Source organism: Oryctolagus cuniculus, chromosome 18, assembly GCF_964237555.1.
Source record: "Oryctolagus cuniculus chromosome 18, mOryCun1.1, whole genome shotgun sequence".
In the NCBI taxonomy this organism is placed as follows: domain Eukaryota; kingdom Metazoa; phylum Chordata; class Mammalia; order Lagomorpha; family Leporidae; genus Oryctolagus; species Oryctolagus cuniculus.
The window spans coordinates 518,387-531,884 of record NC_091449.1 but is presented as its reverse complement, the minus strand read 5'-3'; the positions used below and the strand labels follow the sequence as shown (position 1 = coordinate 531,884).

Below are 13,498 nucleotides of genomic sequence, written 5' to 3'. Positions count from 1 at the left end.
CTGCAAGGAAACACTGGTGAACTGACGCTGATGCTGGTGGAAGGGCACGGCTCAGACCAGGACCCGAGTCCACGGGGTTGTTTCCAAAATCAGGAAATCGGGTCTAGGCTGAGGCTGGGGCCTCCTAGCAGAACTGGCCTCTGAAGATCAGAGTATGAAAGAGACCTCACGAATGAAGGTGCGGGGCCGGCGCCGTGGCGCAGTAGGTTAATCCTCCGCCTGCTGCGCCAGCATCCTATGTGGACACCAGTTCTAGTCCCAGCTGCTCCTCTTCTGATCCAGCTCTCTGCTATGTCCTGGGAAAGCAGCAGAAGATGGCCCAAGTCCTTGGGCCCCTGCACCTGCGTGGGAGACCCAGAAGAAGCTCCTGGCTCCTGGCTTCAGATTGGCCCAGCTCCAGCCTTTGCGGCCATCTGGGGAGTGAACCAGCGAATGGAAGACCTCTCTCTCTACCTCTGCTTCTCAAATAAATAAATAAATATTAAAAAAAAAAAAAAAAACAATGGTCCACAGCTCATGACACAATATGGAAAGGGCAATACAGGACAGCACTACAGGTGGACCAGTGAGAGGAACGGGTGAGACGTGGGATGTACACAGATGTGGGAGGTAACCTGGACTAGATAGAAGAGTAGACATGACAAGCAGAATGGAGAAATTGGAAAACTATCCAGTGAGGAAGGAAAGGCAGTAATGAGGTGTGGCTATCACTGTCTTTGACACCAAACATGTTTTTGGTGTGATCCGAATAAGCCCTGGCATCATGCCTCTGTCTGATGCCACTCCTCAGAGTCAGGCTCCCTCTGAGCCCGCTTTTCTGTGGCGGAATCTCAGAGCCATCCTGTGAACCAACAAGGGCTGCCACCCCAATCCCTCAAGTGAGAACTATGTGGCACTTGGAATATGCAAGCACCCACAACCAACGCACGACAGCTCAGCACAGGACAGCCCACAGGAAACAAAACTATGGCAAAGCAAACTTCAGAGGCAGGCATTAAAGGGACAGTCCACGGTCTGTGCGAGTGGTGACTGTGTCAGTGGCAGAGGCAGGCAGGAGGGAATGTCAGCCACATGCAGGACGCAGTCCCCAGGACACACAGGTGCCTTGCATCTGAACAAAGTCACCTGGCCAGGGAGAGGCAAACAAGGTGAGATCCGTGAGGCAACCGACAAGACCTGTGACCCATTCCTCAGTCCTGTCAACCACAGCCCCTCCCGGAGGCAGGGGCAGGGGCTGTACCACGGCCCTGAGGTGAGGACAACCTGCCCCGGAGACACAGGAAGTGCAGGGACGAGCTGAGGGCGCTGTGTGGTGCACGCATCTTACCTAGGGAGGTTATAAGTGCTAAATTCTCCAGCATCACATCGTGGTACAGCCGCTTCTGAGCCTCCCCAAGGAGACCCCATTCCTCCCAGGAGAAGTACACGGTCACATCTTCAAAAGTCACAGTGCCCTGCCGGGATGGGGACAGATGAAACCACACGGCTCCTGTCCTGCGGTCTCCAGGTTCATTTCCCCCTCCTCTTTTCCTATCTGCCCTTCACCCAAGCTCCCAACTCAGAGAAGAAACCAGGAGATGGGTGCCGTTGTCTCCTTAGGGACCCAGAGCCACCAGTAACAGGAGGCAGTTGGACAAACATCCACATAGGTTGTGGCCTGGCAGAGAGAAATCCAGGGTAGTCTCTGTATGACGGGACTGGAGCCAGCAGGCACACCCCTTCTCCAGCTACCTGTCATTCCTTAGGCCGCACGCCCCTCGTACCTCCAGGTCACACAGCCACGTGAGCAAACCACCACCATCCCAATGGCCCCACCTCAGGCAGCTTCCCACGTGCCACTTGGGTGTTAATCAGCTCCTCTCCACCACGTGAAACCATGGATGGCCTAAGGCTATGGTAACAACCAAACACATAACACTACTCCTGGGCAGATGAGAGACTAAGAGCAGTGATTAGACACATCTACTCATAGCCTGGGAGAGGACACCACACTCCAGCAGGGCCACGTGGAAGCAGCACTCCAGAAAGAGTGAGCAACTCGAGACTGTGAAGATGTAAGCTTCATAACCAGGGTTATAATCAGGACCCCCGGTTCCTGCCGAGGATGGGATGAGCTTGTTTTCATAATGCTAAGACGTAGGGAAATAAACCCTGCTACAAAATAATAAGCAAAAACTTCTCTGGTTCCCTTGACAAGGGGAGTTCATTTGGCTAAGAGAGCAGATCCACAGGAGGAGAACGTGAGGGGCACTTGCTCAGGCTATCTGAGGCCACACTGTTCACCAGACATCAAGGCAGCACGTAATACCGAGCCTTAATCTTAGGCTTCACATCACATCTTGGCAGGCAGCAACTGGAATACATTCGGCAGATTCAAACCGGGTTCAGTGTTATCTCAGCCTTTCCATCAACTGCACTGGAGACAGCAGCCCGAAAACCTTGTGTACAGGCCTCCCTCTCGGGCACCATTCCTCGTCTCAAACTTAGCCTCCTGGAACCAAGCGTGGGCAGCCTCTGAGGTCTAGCCGCACCAGCCTGAACACGCCTCAGCTCCGACGATCGCCAGCATCGGAGCCAATTAGTACTTGGGTGGGAGAACTGGGTGTGCGCCGCACAGTCCTTTGGTCCTATTCGGATTTTGTGCCGCACGTGCTGTCCCCTCAACAGTCAGAACCTTCCTCCACCAACCCCATGCCTCCTGACTCTCATAGATGACCACATTTGACCCTGACCTTATGCTCCAGCCTGAACGAAACACCCCAGATCCCATCAAGGTCTTCTCATGCTCCTGTGAATCCACAGTGCTGGTTTAGCACCCGCTCCGGCCTCAACTACTCTTATGCCTCTACGCTCATCTCATGTCCACCCTTCTCTCGGGAGGCCCAGGCTGTCCTGTCTTTTACACACCCTCCCTCCGTGGCCACGTCCTCAGTCACCTGCATTTGACAGTCAACACTACAACCCAAGTACCCAGCAGAGACCCAGTCCACAGCCCGTGTCCACGTCTTGGTCTACTGATAGCTCCACAACCATGCCCCTCAAATGCCACCGACATCGATCCACACAGCAGCCACAACATTTTGGATGTTTGCATCCTGAACCACACCTTAGATTTCCAGACCTGCCCACTTAACACCTCCACCAAGTAGGCCCTGAAAGGCCTCAGACTTCAGCATGACCAAAAATTCCCCTCCTGATATCCCCAGGGAACACGACTCCTACCACCAACTTGGTCATCTCAGCTCACAGAGTGTTTGTCCCCAGAGCCACCCGGTATCAAAGGCCAGAGGTCATCCTGCAGCCTAGGGCACTCCCTTGCTGTCCACATTGGCAACTCGGCTGCCTCCTCTCAAAACGCGTTCGCAGAAACCAACCACATCTCCCAGACCGTGCCTCTGAGACGTGGCCGTCGCCTCCACTCTGATCTTTCCTCCTCCCCCAACCCTACCCTCTGTTCCCTGTCAAAGCCTCGTCAGGCACCTCGGCTTCCACCCAGACTTCCTACAACCTGCAGAATGGACAACCATCTCTGGGATTTGTCATCTTGACTTCCGCTGCCACCAGAAAGCGAGGCAACCTCTGGTTTCCTAAACATTCCCCCGTCCACATCAACCCTAAGCACCTGCGCTTGTGTCTTGCCGGGAGCACCTCCAGCGAGCTTTCTGCGGGGTCCCAGGAAACAAGGACTGCAGGAAAGGAACGCACAAGTCCCAGGAGCCCAACCCCGAGAGCGTGCAGGAGTCGAGCCCAAGAAGAGACGGGAACCCGCTGGCTCGTTTCTGCAGGCCTCGGGGCCCTACCGGAGTCACAGAATCGGGGCCCTGGAAGAATGGGTGTCCCCGGGCCCCGGCCTGGCCCCGCAGCCTGGGAACTTCAGGCTGGCCGTTCACCCACGGTGCCTCGGGGCTCCGTGTCCTCTGTCAGTCAGCTGTCCCTCGGGCGGTCACCCTCTGCCACATCCAGTCTCAGGGCTGTCAGGAACGGGGACCCCAGCCTCGCTGACCCAGACACGGGGCCTGGGCTGCAGGGACGGGGGCGGGTGCTCCTCACTCCGAGCTGTAGGTCCCGGCTGGGTGAGCGCGGGCGAGGTGCAGAGGACTAGCACTTACCTGAGCTGGGTCCCTCTGCGAGGCAGGCGCCATCGGACTTCGGGAGCCGAGCCGGGACTCCTAACCCGGCCCTGGCGCGGTCACCCAGGCGGCGTCGCCGACCCTCAGATCCGCCTCGCTTGCCTCTCTGGCCGGGCCACCTCGGCCAGGACCCGGTGTCCGGGAGCCTCTAACCCGGAGAGCACATCTCATAAAAGCCAAAACGACCGCCACGAGGTCGCCGGAAATCCCGCCCCGACCTGGCGCACATTCTGACACCCCATTGGCTCATCGTCGTTGTCGCCGACGCAGGGCATTCTGGGTAATGTAGTTCCCACGCTCCACAGCCGACGCGCTGGGGCGCTCTGCGCCCACCTCCGTGACTAAAGGCCTCACTCCACCGCGCGGGCGCTGGGGTCTCCAGGTCCTAGAGCGGGGGAGGGACCTCGCTCTTTGTTGAAGGAGCCTTCTGTGGTCTTCAACTATCTACTCAAGTGTTTGTACATATATTCTCTCTCTCTCTCTCTCTCTCTCTCTCTATATATATATATAAATATATATATTGCTCCCAAAGGTCACGTGCATTACATTGTTATTCAGTCACACATGTGACCAGTGGTGGAGAAAGCAAATAAAAATGGTCGTGCTGCAATTCGAACAGATGTGCCCTGCAGCACTAGGCAGCTTCCCCAGTCTCTATTCCCATGTTCAGTCAGATAGCAGGCGTGGCAAGGAAGGCGGAGGGCGAAGCCGAGGCTCTCTGCGGCAGCGCTCTGTTCCCACAGAAAATACTTCTGCAGGGATAGTGAACTCTCGTGTCCAAGTGCTGAGCAACACTTCCACACGTACTCTTTCTCCGTTTCCTCATGTTAGCTTCCTTTATGGAATCTGGTATCTCAAAAACAACAAAGAAACGCTATTTCAATAAAAACAGTCGGTGAGAGCGCTCACAGGTGGAGCGTGCAGGCACTGGTGCTGTCAGCCCAGAAATAGGAGGGGGATCTCACACCCGGGGTCTCTTCTCCTTGCCAGGAACTGGTTATCAAGTCCCATGATTGCAGGGATTGCTCTGCAAGAGGCACTGACACTTAGAGAAACCATTGTAAAATTCAAGTTACAGGGAGTTGTTAGGTTGTCTATGTAGTGCTTCAAAACTGGTGGCAGAAATGTGTCTGAGAACTACCACTTGATGGTGAAAAAAGTGAAGCTCTAAAGAGAACCCATATCTGATAAATTGATAGCAGAATTGGCTGAGCATGTGAGAAGTCACAGTGTGCGGCAGCCTGGGCAGACTAACACAGCAGTCTTGTATGGTAGGATTTCCTGGAGTTGGCAGTCTTGTGTGTTAGGGTCTCTGAGAGGCTGGGTGTGGCTCTTGCCTTGAGGCTACGGGAAGGGACCCTGAGGGTCCCTCAGTGCCGGAGGAGTTGTGAATCTCTGTGGCATTCTGGCAAGTCCTTTGTCCTGCTGCCAAGTGGGCCCTCCTCACTGCACTACCCAGGTAACCCCTTCTTCAATTCACTATCCAGCTGCTGAGCTTTCCCAACCCCTAATACACTCCTCCTGTTCTAATATAATCATCTGTCCTGATTTTTTAAATTTCAACTAAGAAAACTAGAAAGAAATAAAAAAATCAGAAGACCTGGATCTGGCTTCAGTTCAACCTCAAGTTAGACCTAATCTTTTTCTTTAACAGCTTGATTGAGATTTAATTCATATACCACCAACTTCACTTTTAAAATTTTCATTACCCCCCCCAAAAGAAATCCAAAATCCACAATCCACTAGCTGAACCCTACCCCCCTTTCTCTCCTCCAGTTCGTGGAACAGATAACTGACTATCTGCATCTATAGGCTTGCCTATTCAGTGCATGTCATACAAATGGAGTCAAATAGGCCGGCGCCGCGGCTCACTAGGCTAATCTTCCGCCTTGCGGTGCCGGCACACCAGGTTCTAGTCTCGGTCGGGGTGCCGGATTCTGTCCCGGTTGCCCCTCTTCCAGGCCAGCTCTCTGCTGTGGCCAGGGAGTGCAGTGGAGGATGGCCCAAGTCCTTGGGCCCTGTACCCGCATGGGAGACCAGGAGAAGTACCTGGCTCCTGACATCGGATCAGCACAGTGCGCCGGCCACAGTGCACCAGCCGCGGCGGCCATTGGAGGGTGAACCAACAGCAAAGGAAGACCTTTCTCTCTGTCTCTCTCTCACACTATCCACTCTGCCTGTCAAAAAAAAAAAAAAAAAAAAAACACACACACACACAAATGGAGTCAAATAGTGCGTGTCTGCTTCTTACACTTGGCATGTCTCCAAGGTCCACTTTCGTTGCAACATGCATCAGTACTTCGTTCTTTATCTAGTGCTGAAAAATATCTCAGTGTACGGGTACACTACATCTCATCTATCCACTCTGGTTGATGCACGTGTGGGTGCTTTCTACCTTTCAAGTCTTATGGATACTGCTGCTATGAACATTTGTGTGCAGTTTTTTTATGGATATGTGTTTTCAATTCTCTTGAAATATACCTAGGAGTAGAATGGCTGGGCCATGTAGTAACTTCATGTGTAGCTTTCTGAGAAGCAATCAGACTCTTTTCCATAGCAATGGTCCCACTTATACTAAATCTTGTTCTGCATTCTCAGAGCCCTTGGCCGTTCTCAGCTTTTGGCACTCACTGTCCTTGGTTAATTCACTGTCCCCTGCCTGCCAGCCTACTCTTCTCAACAGAGCGGGAGCCTCACAGGGATGAGTGTCTCAATCTGACGTCATGTTTGTTGTGACTTCTTCAGTTTCCTTATGTGAAAGTGGATACAAACTACTGGAGTTGATAGGCAATATCACTGGGAAAGTTTTCTTTAATGAAAGTGATTCCCTAGCATGTTCTAGGGGATTGTCCAAAGAAATCGTGTGTATTTCCGGTCATGAGCAAGAAATGAAGTCTTGGCAGTGCTGTGGTATAATAGGTTAAGCCTCCACCTGTGGCGCCAGTATTCCATATGGATGCTGGTTCGAGTCCTGGCTGCTTCATTTCCAATCCAGCTCTCTGCTCTTGGCCTGTGAAAGCAGTGGAAGATGGCCCCAGGGCTTGGGCCCCTGCACCCGCATGGGTGACCCAGAAGAAGCTCCTAGCTCCTGGCTTCAGCTTGGCCCAGCTCTGGCTATTGTGGCCATTTGTGGAATGAACAAGCAGATGGAAGATCTATCTGTCTCTCCCTCTGTTTGTAACTCTGCCTTTCAAATAAATAAATAAAATTTTTTTTTAAGTCTTGAGTGTTTTTTCTTTTAAAGATTTATTTATTTATTTGAAAGAGTTACACAGAGAGAGGAGAGGCAGAAAGAGAGAGAAAGAGAAAGAGAGAGAGAGAGAGAGAGAGAGAGAGAGAGAGGTCTTCCATCCGATGGTTCACTCCCCAATTGGCCGCAACGGCTGCAGCTGCACCGATCAGAAGCCAGAAGCCAGGAGCTTCTTTTGGGTCTCCCACGTGGGTGCAGGGGCCCAAGCACTTGGGTCATCTACTGCTTTCCCAGGCCATAGCAGAGAGCTGAACTGGAAGTGGAGCAGCCAGGACTAGAACAAGCGTCCATATGGGATGCTGGTGCTGCAGGCCAGGACGTTAACCTGCTGCACCACAGCACCAGCCCCAATAAATAAAATCTTTGGGGGGGGGGAATCTTGACAATTTTTCTTTCACACTTAAATTTTTTTCTTATTTTCCAATTAAGTCATAATTATTCATGAATTGCAAGAGCTAAGAAACAAGAATTCCTGTGTCACGTGAATTTATTCTGTTGAATATGTCCAGCGCTCCTTTCTTTAGAGCGCTGCTCTACAAAGTTCCTGGGAGCAGTCAAGCTCAGGTTCGCCGTCGCTTGTCATCCCTGTGCCTTCTCTGCGTTGGCTAGCACCTCCTGCAGCTCTTTCGTTTCCTTTCAGAAATTTCCAATTTTTGAATTCTGCATAGCCTTCCTTGTTATATTGTCTTTTACTACCTTTTGCTCTTCTCTCAATTTCTTCTTTTCAAAATTTTCCTTTCGTTTTGCTCTAATAACTAAAATACAGAAACAGTGTTATTGAGAAACTAATAAATGAGGAAGAGGAATGGAGATAAAGGAGATGAGAGAAAAAAGTATGGAAAATTTAAGCACAAACAATGAAATTTCCAGGGGATTATGGGTGTTATTCATCAGATAGAATGGTGAAAATTGAATTTCAAAAATTATTTTCCCACTTTCTATAGTCAGCCTTTTAAATATCCAGTTTAAAATGCAGAAAAGGGGCCAGCATGGTGGTGTAGTAGGCCAAGCCTCTGCCTGCAGTGCCAGCATCCCATATAGGCACCGGGTTCATGTCCTGGCTGCTCCTCTTCAGATCCAGCTCTCTGCCTATGGTCTGGGAAAGCAGTGGAAGATGGTCCAAGTGTTTGGGCCCTTGCACCCACGTGGGAGGCCTGAAAGAAGCTCCTCACTTCTGGCTTCAGATCGGCCCAGTTCTGGCCATTGAGGCCATTTGGGGAGTGAACCAGCGGATGGAATTCTGTCTCTCCCTCTGCCTATAACTCTGTCTCTCAAATAAACAAAATCTTTTCTTAAAAAATGCAGGAAAGTTGTCATCCAATTTAACAAAAAGACATCAAAAATATTTCCCATAGGTTACAAGGGCTGCTTACCTCAGTAAGCATCGATGATCTTTTCTACTCCTGGCTCTAGCCTCTTTCTGGGTATCTGTGCATGGAGCCGTGAGAGAGGAAACCCATGCAGGGGTGGTGGGTATGACTGAACGTGTGTGACGAACTCTACATATTTTTGCTGGAGGAATTTCCAAATGGGTGCCCAAGACTCTCAGGATGTTGACAAAGTCGGATTTTTTGTGCGTAACTCTGTAGGTCACCATCTCCTCACAGGCAGACACAGAATACATCAGTGACCAGGATTTCTCACACAGGAATCATCACCCAGGGGAAGTAGCTTATGTCTATTGGCCTGGAATCTATTCCTACATCAGACTGAGGAAAACAGTGCAAGAGACCGCTTGCCTGTCTGTTGTCTAAACATAAGAACTGCACCTTAATAAGCACGATTACAAAAACTGTCCTGGAAAATGTTTGTCTCCCGAACTCTGATTTTGATCCTTGAATTTCCCTGCTAAAGGAACCAAGCGATGACACAGCTCTTTGCCCCTCTGTACAATTCTCATAGGTATGGACATAAACACTCACCTTCCTTACCTCAGACTCTATCAGCTCCCACTTATCTTTGCCTTTGAAAACCCAACCATCATTGCCAGCCTAGGTTTCTTCCGGCAAGTCAAACTGCTGGATCCTCTACCTGAATGAATGAACTTCCCCAGTTCCTTCTCATTCTCTGGAAGCAGGTGAGTGGACTCATCCTGGCGGGCGTCGTCCTCAGAGCCCTCCTCTTCCTCTAAGAACGAGATCTTGACGTTTTCATAAAGCAGCGCAAGTTGCTGGCTTTCCTCGGCTTTGACTAGTCTACTGGAGAATGACAGAAGCGAATTCAGAAGCACAGCTTTCACGCTGACTCATCATGTCTTAATCACGTGAGGAAGGCAGAAACAGATTATAATCCAGACTACTCACAGTAGCATCTCAGATTTCTGAGGTGAGAAATGCCACTTTCTGGAGTAAGGAGTAATTATGATAACCCAAAGCATGGGACAAAGTCAGGACTAGGAGCGAATCAAGTACCTGACTTGGATATAAAACTTTAGGAGATAACCAAAAATCTCCATAATCAAGAAAAATCATATTTAAATGCCATATTTTACAACATAAAATTAATGTTAAGAAATCCATGATAAATCAAAAAGTCAACATTTTAAATAAAGAAGGGATGGGTATTACTGATTTTTCCTTTTGCTCAGGCTCCTGTAAGGCTTGGTTCAGCACTGCTGCTAATCCTATATTTTTTTATTTTTATTTTTATTTTTATTTTACAGGCAGAGTGGACAGTGAGAGAGACAGAGAGAAAGGTCTTCCTTTGTCGTTGGTTCACCCTCCAATGGCCGCCGTGGCCGGCGCACTGCAGCCGGCGCACTGCACTGATCCGAAGGCAGGAGCCAGGAGCTTCTCCTGGTCTCCCATGGGGTGCAGGGCCCAAGTACTTGGGCCATCCTCCATTGCACTCCCGGGTCACAGCAGAGAGCTGGCCTGGAAGAGAGGCAACCAGGACAGAATCTGGCACCCCCACCGGGACTAGAACCCGGTGCGCCAGCACCACTAGGCAGAGGAGCTAATCCTATATTTAAAACTGATACATTTTTGGCATTAATCCAAATTAAAAAAAAAAAATACTACATCTGGGGCTGGTGTACAGTCAGGTAAGCCACAGCCTATCATGCCAGCATCTCACATGAGCGCTAGTTGAAGTCCAACTCAACTACTTTTGATCCAGCTCCCTACTAATTAATGTGTCTGGGAAAACAGCAGAAGATAGCCCAAGTGCTTGGGCCCCTGCTACCCATGTGGGAGATCTGGATGGAGCTCCAGGCTCCCAGGTTTGGCTTGGCCTAACCTCAGCCATTCTGGCCATTTGGGGAGTGAACCAGTGCATTCTCTCTCTTTCTCTCTCCCTCTCTCTCTCTCTCTCTCTCCCGTTTGTAACATTTTAAATAAATAAATACTTTTTTAGAATACTACATTAAAATGTTATTTATCAGGGCTGGTACTGTGGTGTAGCAGGTGAAGCCACTGCCTGCTGTGCTGGTGACCCATATAGGTGTAGGTTTGACTCCTGGCCACTCCACTCTCAATCCAGCTCTCTGCTAATGCACCTGGGAAAGCTGCTGAATATGGCCCAAGCGCTTGGGTCCCTGCCACCCATGTGGGAGACCCGGGTGAAGCTCCTGGCTCCTGGCTTCAGCCTGGCCCAGCTCTGGCTGTTGCAGCCATTTGGGGAGTGAACCAGCAGATGGATTTCTCTCCCTGTCTCTCCCTCTCTCTCTCTAACTCTGTCTCTCAAATAAATAACTAAACCTTTTTTAAATGTTATTTATTCTGATTACTGAGTTTTTTTGCACCCCCTTAAATTTTACACCAGAGGCAAATGCCTCAGTCACCTTCCCATGAGCCCAGCCCTGGAAGGAGCTCCTTGGCTCATTGTGTATCTGTGTTTATGTGCTACTGGATGACAGCGTGTGTTACTTTTTCCTAACATAAAAACTGTCCTAGGTCTGTGTGACATAGGTAATAAAAGCACTTTGAGGGTTAGCAATGGTGGAGGGAGGGTGAGAGCGGCACTCCAGAGGCACACTGTCAGGCCACAATCACTGGCCTGGTCATAAACATATCAAACACAATCAAACAGGGCAAGAAGAGTGAAGTCCTCATCTCAGGCATACAACTTAAGAGAATACCAAAAACCCAGGAGGAAAGCCAATGTTTTAACTTGTATTTTCAAAAATTGGATGCGGGCACGTGTTTGGCCTTGCACTTAGGACACTTGGGACACCTGCATCCCATGGTGGAGTGCCCGAGCTAGAGCCCCAGCTCTGCTCCCGGTTCCAGACTCCTGCTAATGCAGGCCCTGCGGGGCAGCAGGTGATAACTCACTCCTATGGCCTGGACACAGTTCCAGGCTCCTGGCCTTTGACCCTGGCCAGGATTCATCGCTTGCATCTGGGAGTGAAATAGTGGATGGGCCGGGCCAGCACTGTGGCATAGCAGGTAAAGCCAATGCCTGCAGTGCCGGCATCCCATTTGGGCACTGGTTCGAGTCCCAGCTGCTCCACTTCCAATCCAGCTCTCTGCTATGGCCTGGGAAGGCAGTAGAGGATGCCCCGAGACCTTGGGCCCCTGCACCCGTGTGGGAGACCCGGAAGAAGCTCCTGGCCCTGGCTTTGGATCAGCACAGCTCTGGCCATTGCAGCCAGCTGAAGAATGAACCAGTGAATGGAAGAACTCTCTCTCTCTCTGCCTCTCCTTCTCTCTGTGTGTAACTCTGACTTTCAAATGAATAAATGAATCTTTAAAAAAAATAGTGGATGGGAACATTCTCTCTCTCTCTCTCTGCTTCTCAAGTAAACAAATTTTGAAAATTGAAATTAATGTTAAAAATCCATGATAAAACAAATATTGAAATTTTAAATAAAGGCAGGATCCAACAGTGCCACGCTGAACCATGGGGGAGCCTGACTCATAAGGAAAAATGTGTCTTTATATACATGGTGGACATATTTTTAGTGATTATTCTTTTACAAAATACCAAAGAAGTTAAAATATATTTAAAAATTAAAAGCTGTTGAATGAAAAATTATGGTATTATTTTAAGTTTAAATATTTTATCTATACCAAAACCTGAATTAATTATAATTTTACTTTCCTGGTTTAAATGAAAACAACCCCACTAACAATATTGTAAAAAACCTACTTCTGGAAAAAAAATCACTAAAAATTACATAAGAACATGTATCTGGGACATGTTTTTCCTTGTTCCTCAGCCTCAGTGAGGTAGCACTAAATGGGTTAACACAAATGTGACAGCCATAGAATTTATTTTAGCTCAAGAACTTAATTGAACACTAAAAAGTCCAGGAGATGTGTCTTTTTTTTTAATACTTGTATTTATTTATTTATTTATTTTTGACAGGCAGAGTGGACAGTGAGAGAGACAGAGAGAAAGGTCTTCCTTTTCCGTTGGTTCACCCCCCAATGGCAGCTGCGGCCGGTACACCGCGCTGATCCGAAGCCAGGTGCCAGGTGTTTCTCCTGGTCTCCCATGTGGGTGCAGGGCCCAAGGACTTGGACCATCCTGCACTGCACTCCTGGGCCACAGCAGAGAGCTGGACAGGAAAAGGAGCGACAGGGACAGAATCCGGTGCCCTGACCAGGACTAGAACCCGGGGTGCCAGCGCCGCAGGCGGAGGATTAGCCTATTGAGCCATGGCGCCAGCCCCAGGAGATGTGTCTTATGATTTAACTTTCATTTGTTAACATCTTTATAATAACGAAACACACATAAACTGCAGTTAGATAAATTAAGTCAATGTAGATTACATTAGATCACCCAGAACCAACATCCAGCTCCCACTCTCTCTCATGCAAGCATTCTTCCATTTTATATTTAATGTCATTTTGCCTTTCTTCAGCGTAGTTCAAGGTGATCTTAAAGTGGCTACCTTAAAAATATTCCATACATGGTAAGGTATCCCTTGTTTTTGCACCTAGTTGTAACGGAGCAAATGCAGTTTCTGAGGGGTGTAATGGAATCTCAGGACTGAATCCTGGAGTAGGGATCACAATGTGTTGGCCCTGGCCACTTGCCCACTGCTAATGTCAGAATGTTCTCTTCACTTGAAGGAGTAGGACCCTGAGTTTTATTTGTGCAAACATACTGAAGTATCTTCCCAAAAGCTGCTACTACCCAAGACTGCATCCACAAGTTTCTAGTGACAGAG

General features: G+C 49.5%; 2 protein-coding genes across 15 annotated transcripts in view; both read right to left on the bottom strand.

Moving 5' to 3' along the window:
• LOC108175681 (zinc finger protein 256-like) overlaps window positions 1–6,334 on the bottom strand; it is a 103,614-nt gene extending 97,280 nt beyond the window's left edge. For all 10 annotated transcript variants that reach the window (XM_070063338.1, XM_070063341.1, XM_070063342.1 and 7 more), the window contains exons 1-2: window positions 4,110–6,334; window positions 1,328–1,454 (exon numbers count right to left, since the gene is read on the bottom strand). In XM_070063338.1, the coding sequence (XP_069919439.1) occupies window positions 1,328–1,454; window positions 4,110–4,142 (160 nt within the window). In that variant the 5' untranslated portion in view covers window positions 4,143–6,334. The remainder of the gene's footprint in view (window positions 1–1,327; window positions 1,455–4,109) is intronic.
• A 1,515-nt stretch (window positions 6,335–7,849) lies between these two features.
• The window catches only part of C18H19orf18 (chromosome 18 C19orf18 homolog), a 28,537-nt gene continuing 22,888 nt past the window's right edge, over window positions 7,850–13,498 (bottom strand). For 4 of the 5 annotated variants that reach the window (XM_070063382.1, XM_070063381.1, XM_070063380.1 and 1 more), the window contains 2 exons: window positions 9,412–9,578; window positions 7,850–8,135 (listed from right to left, as the gene is read on the bottom strand). In XM_070063382.1, coding sequence (XP_069919483.1) covers window positions 8,017–8,135; window positions 9,412–9,578 — 286 coding nt within the window. In that variant the 3' untranslated portion in view covers window positions 7,850–8,016. Of the gene's footprint in view, window positions 8,136–9,311; window positions 9,579–13,498 lie in introns of all 5 variants that reach the window. The other variant, XM_008249002.3, reaches the window with a different exon arrangement.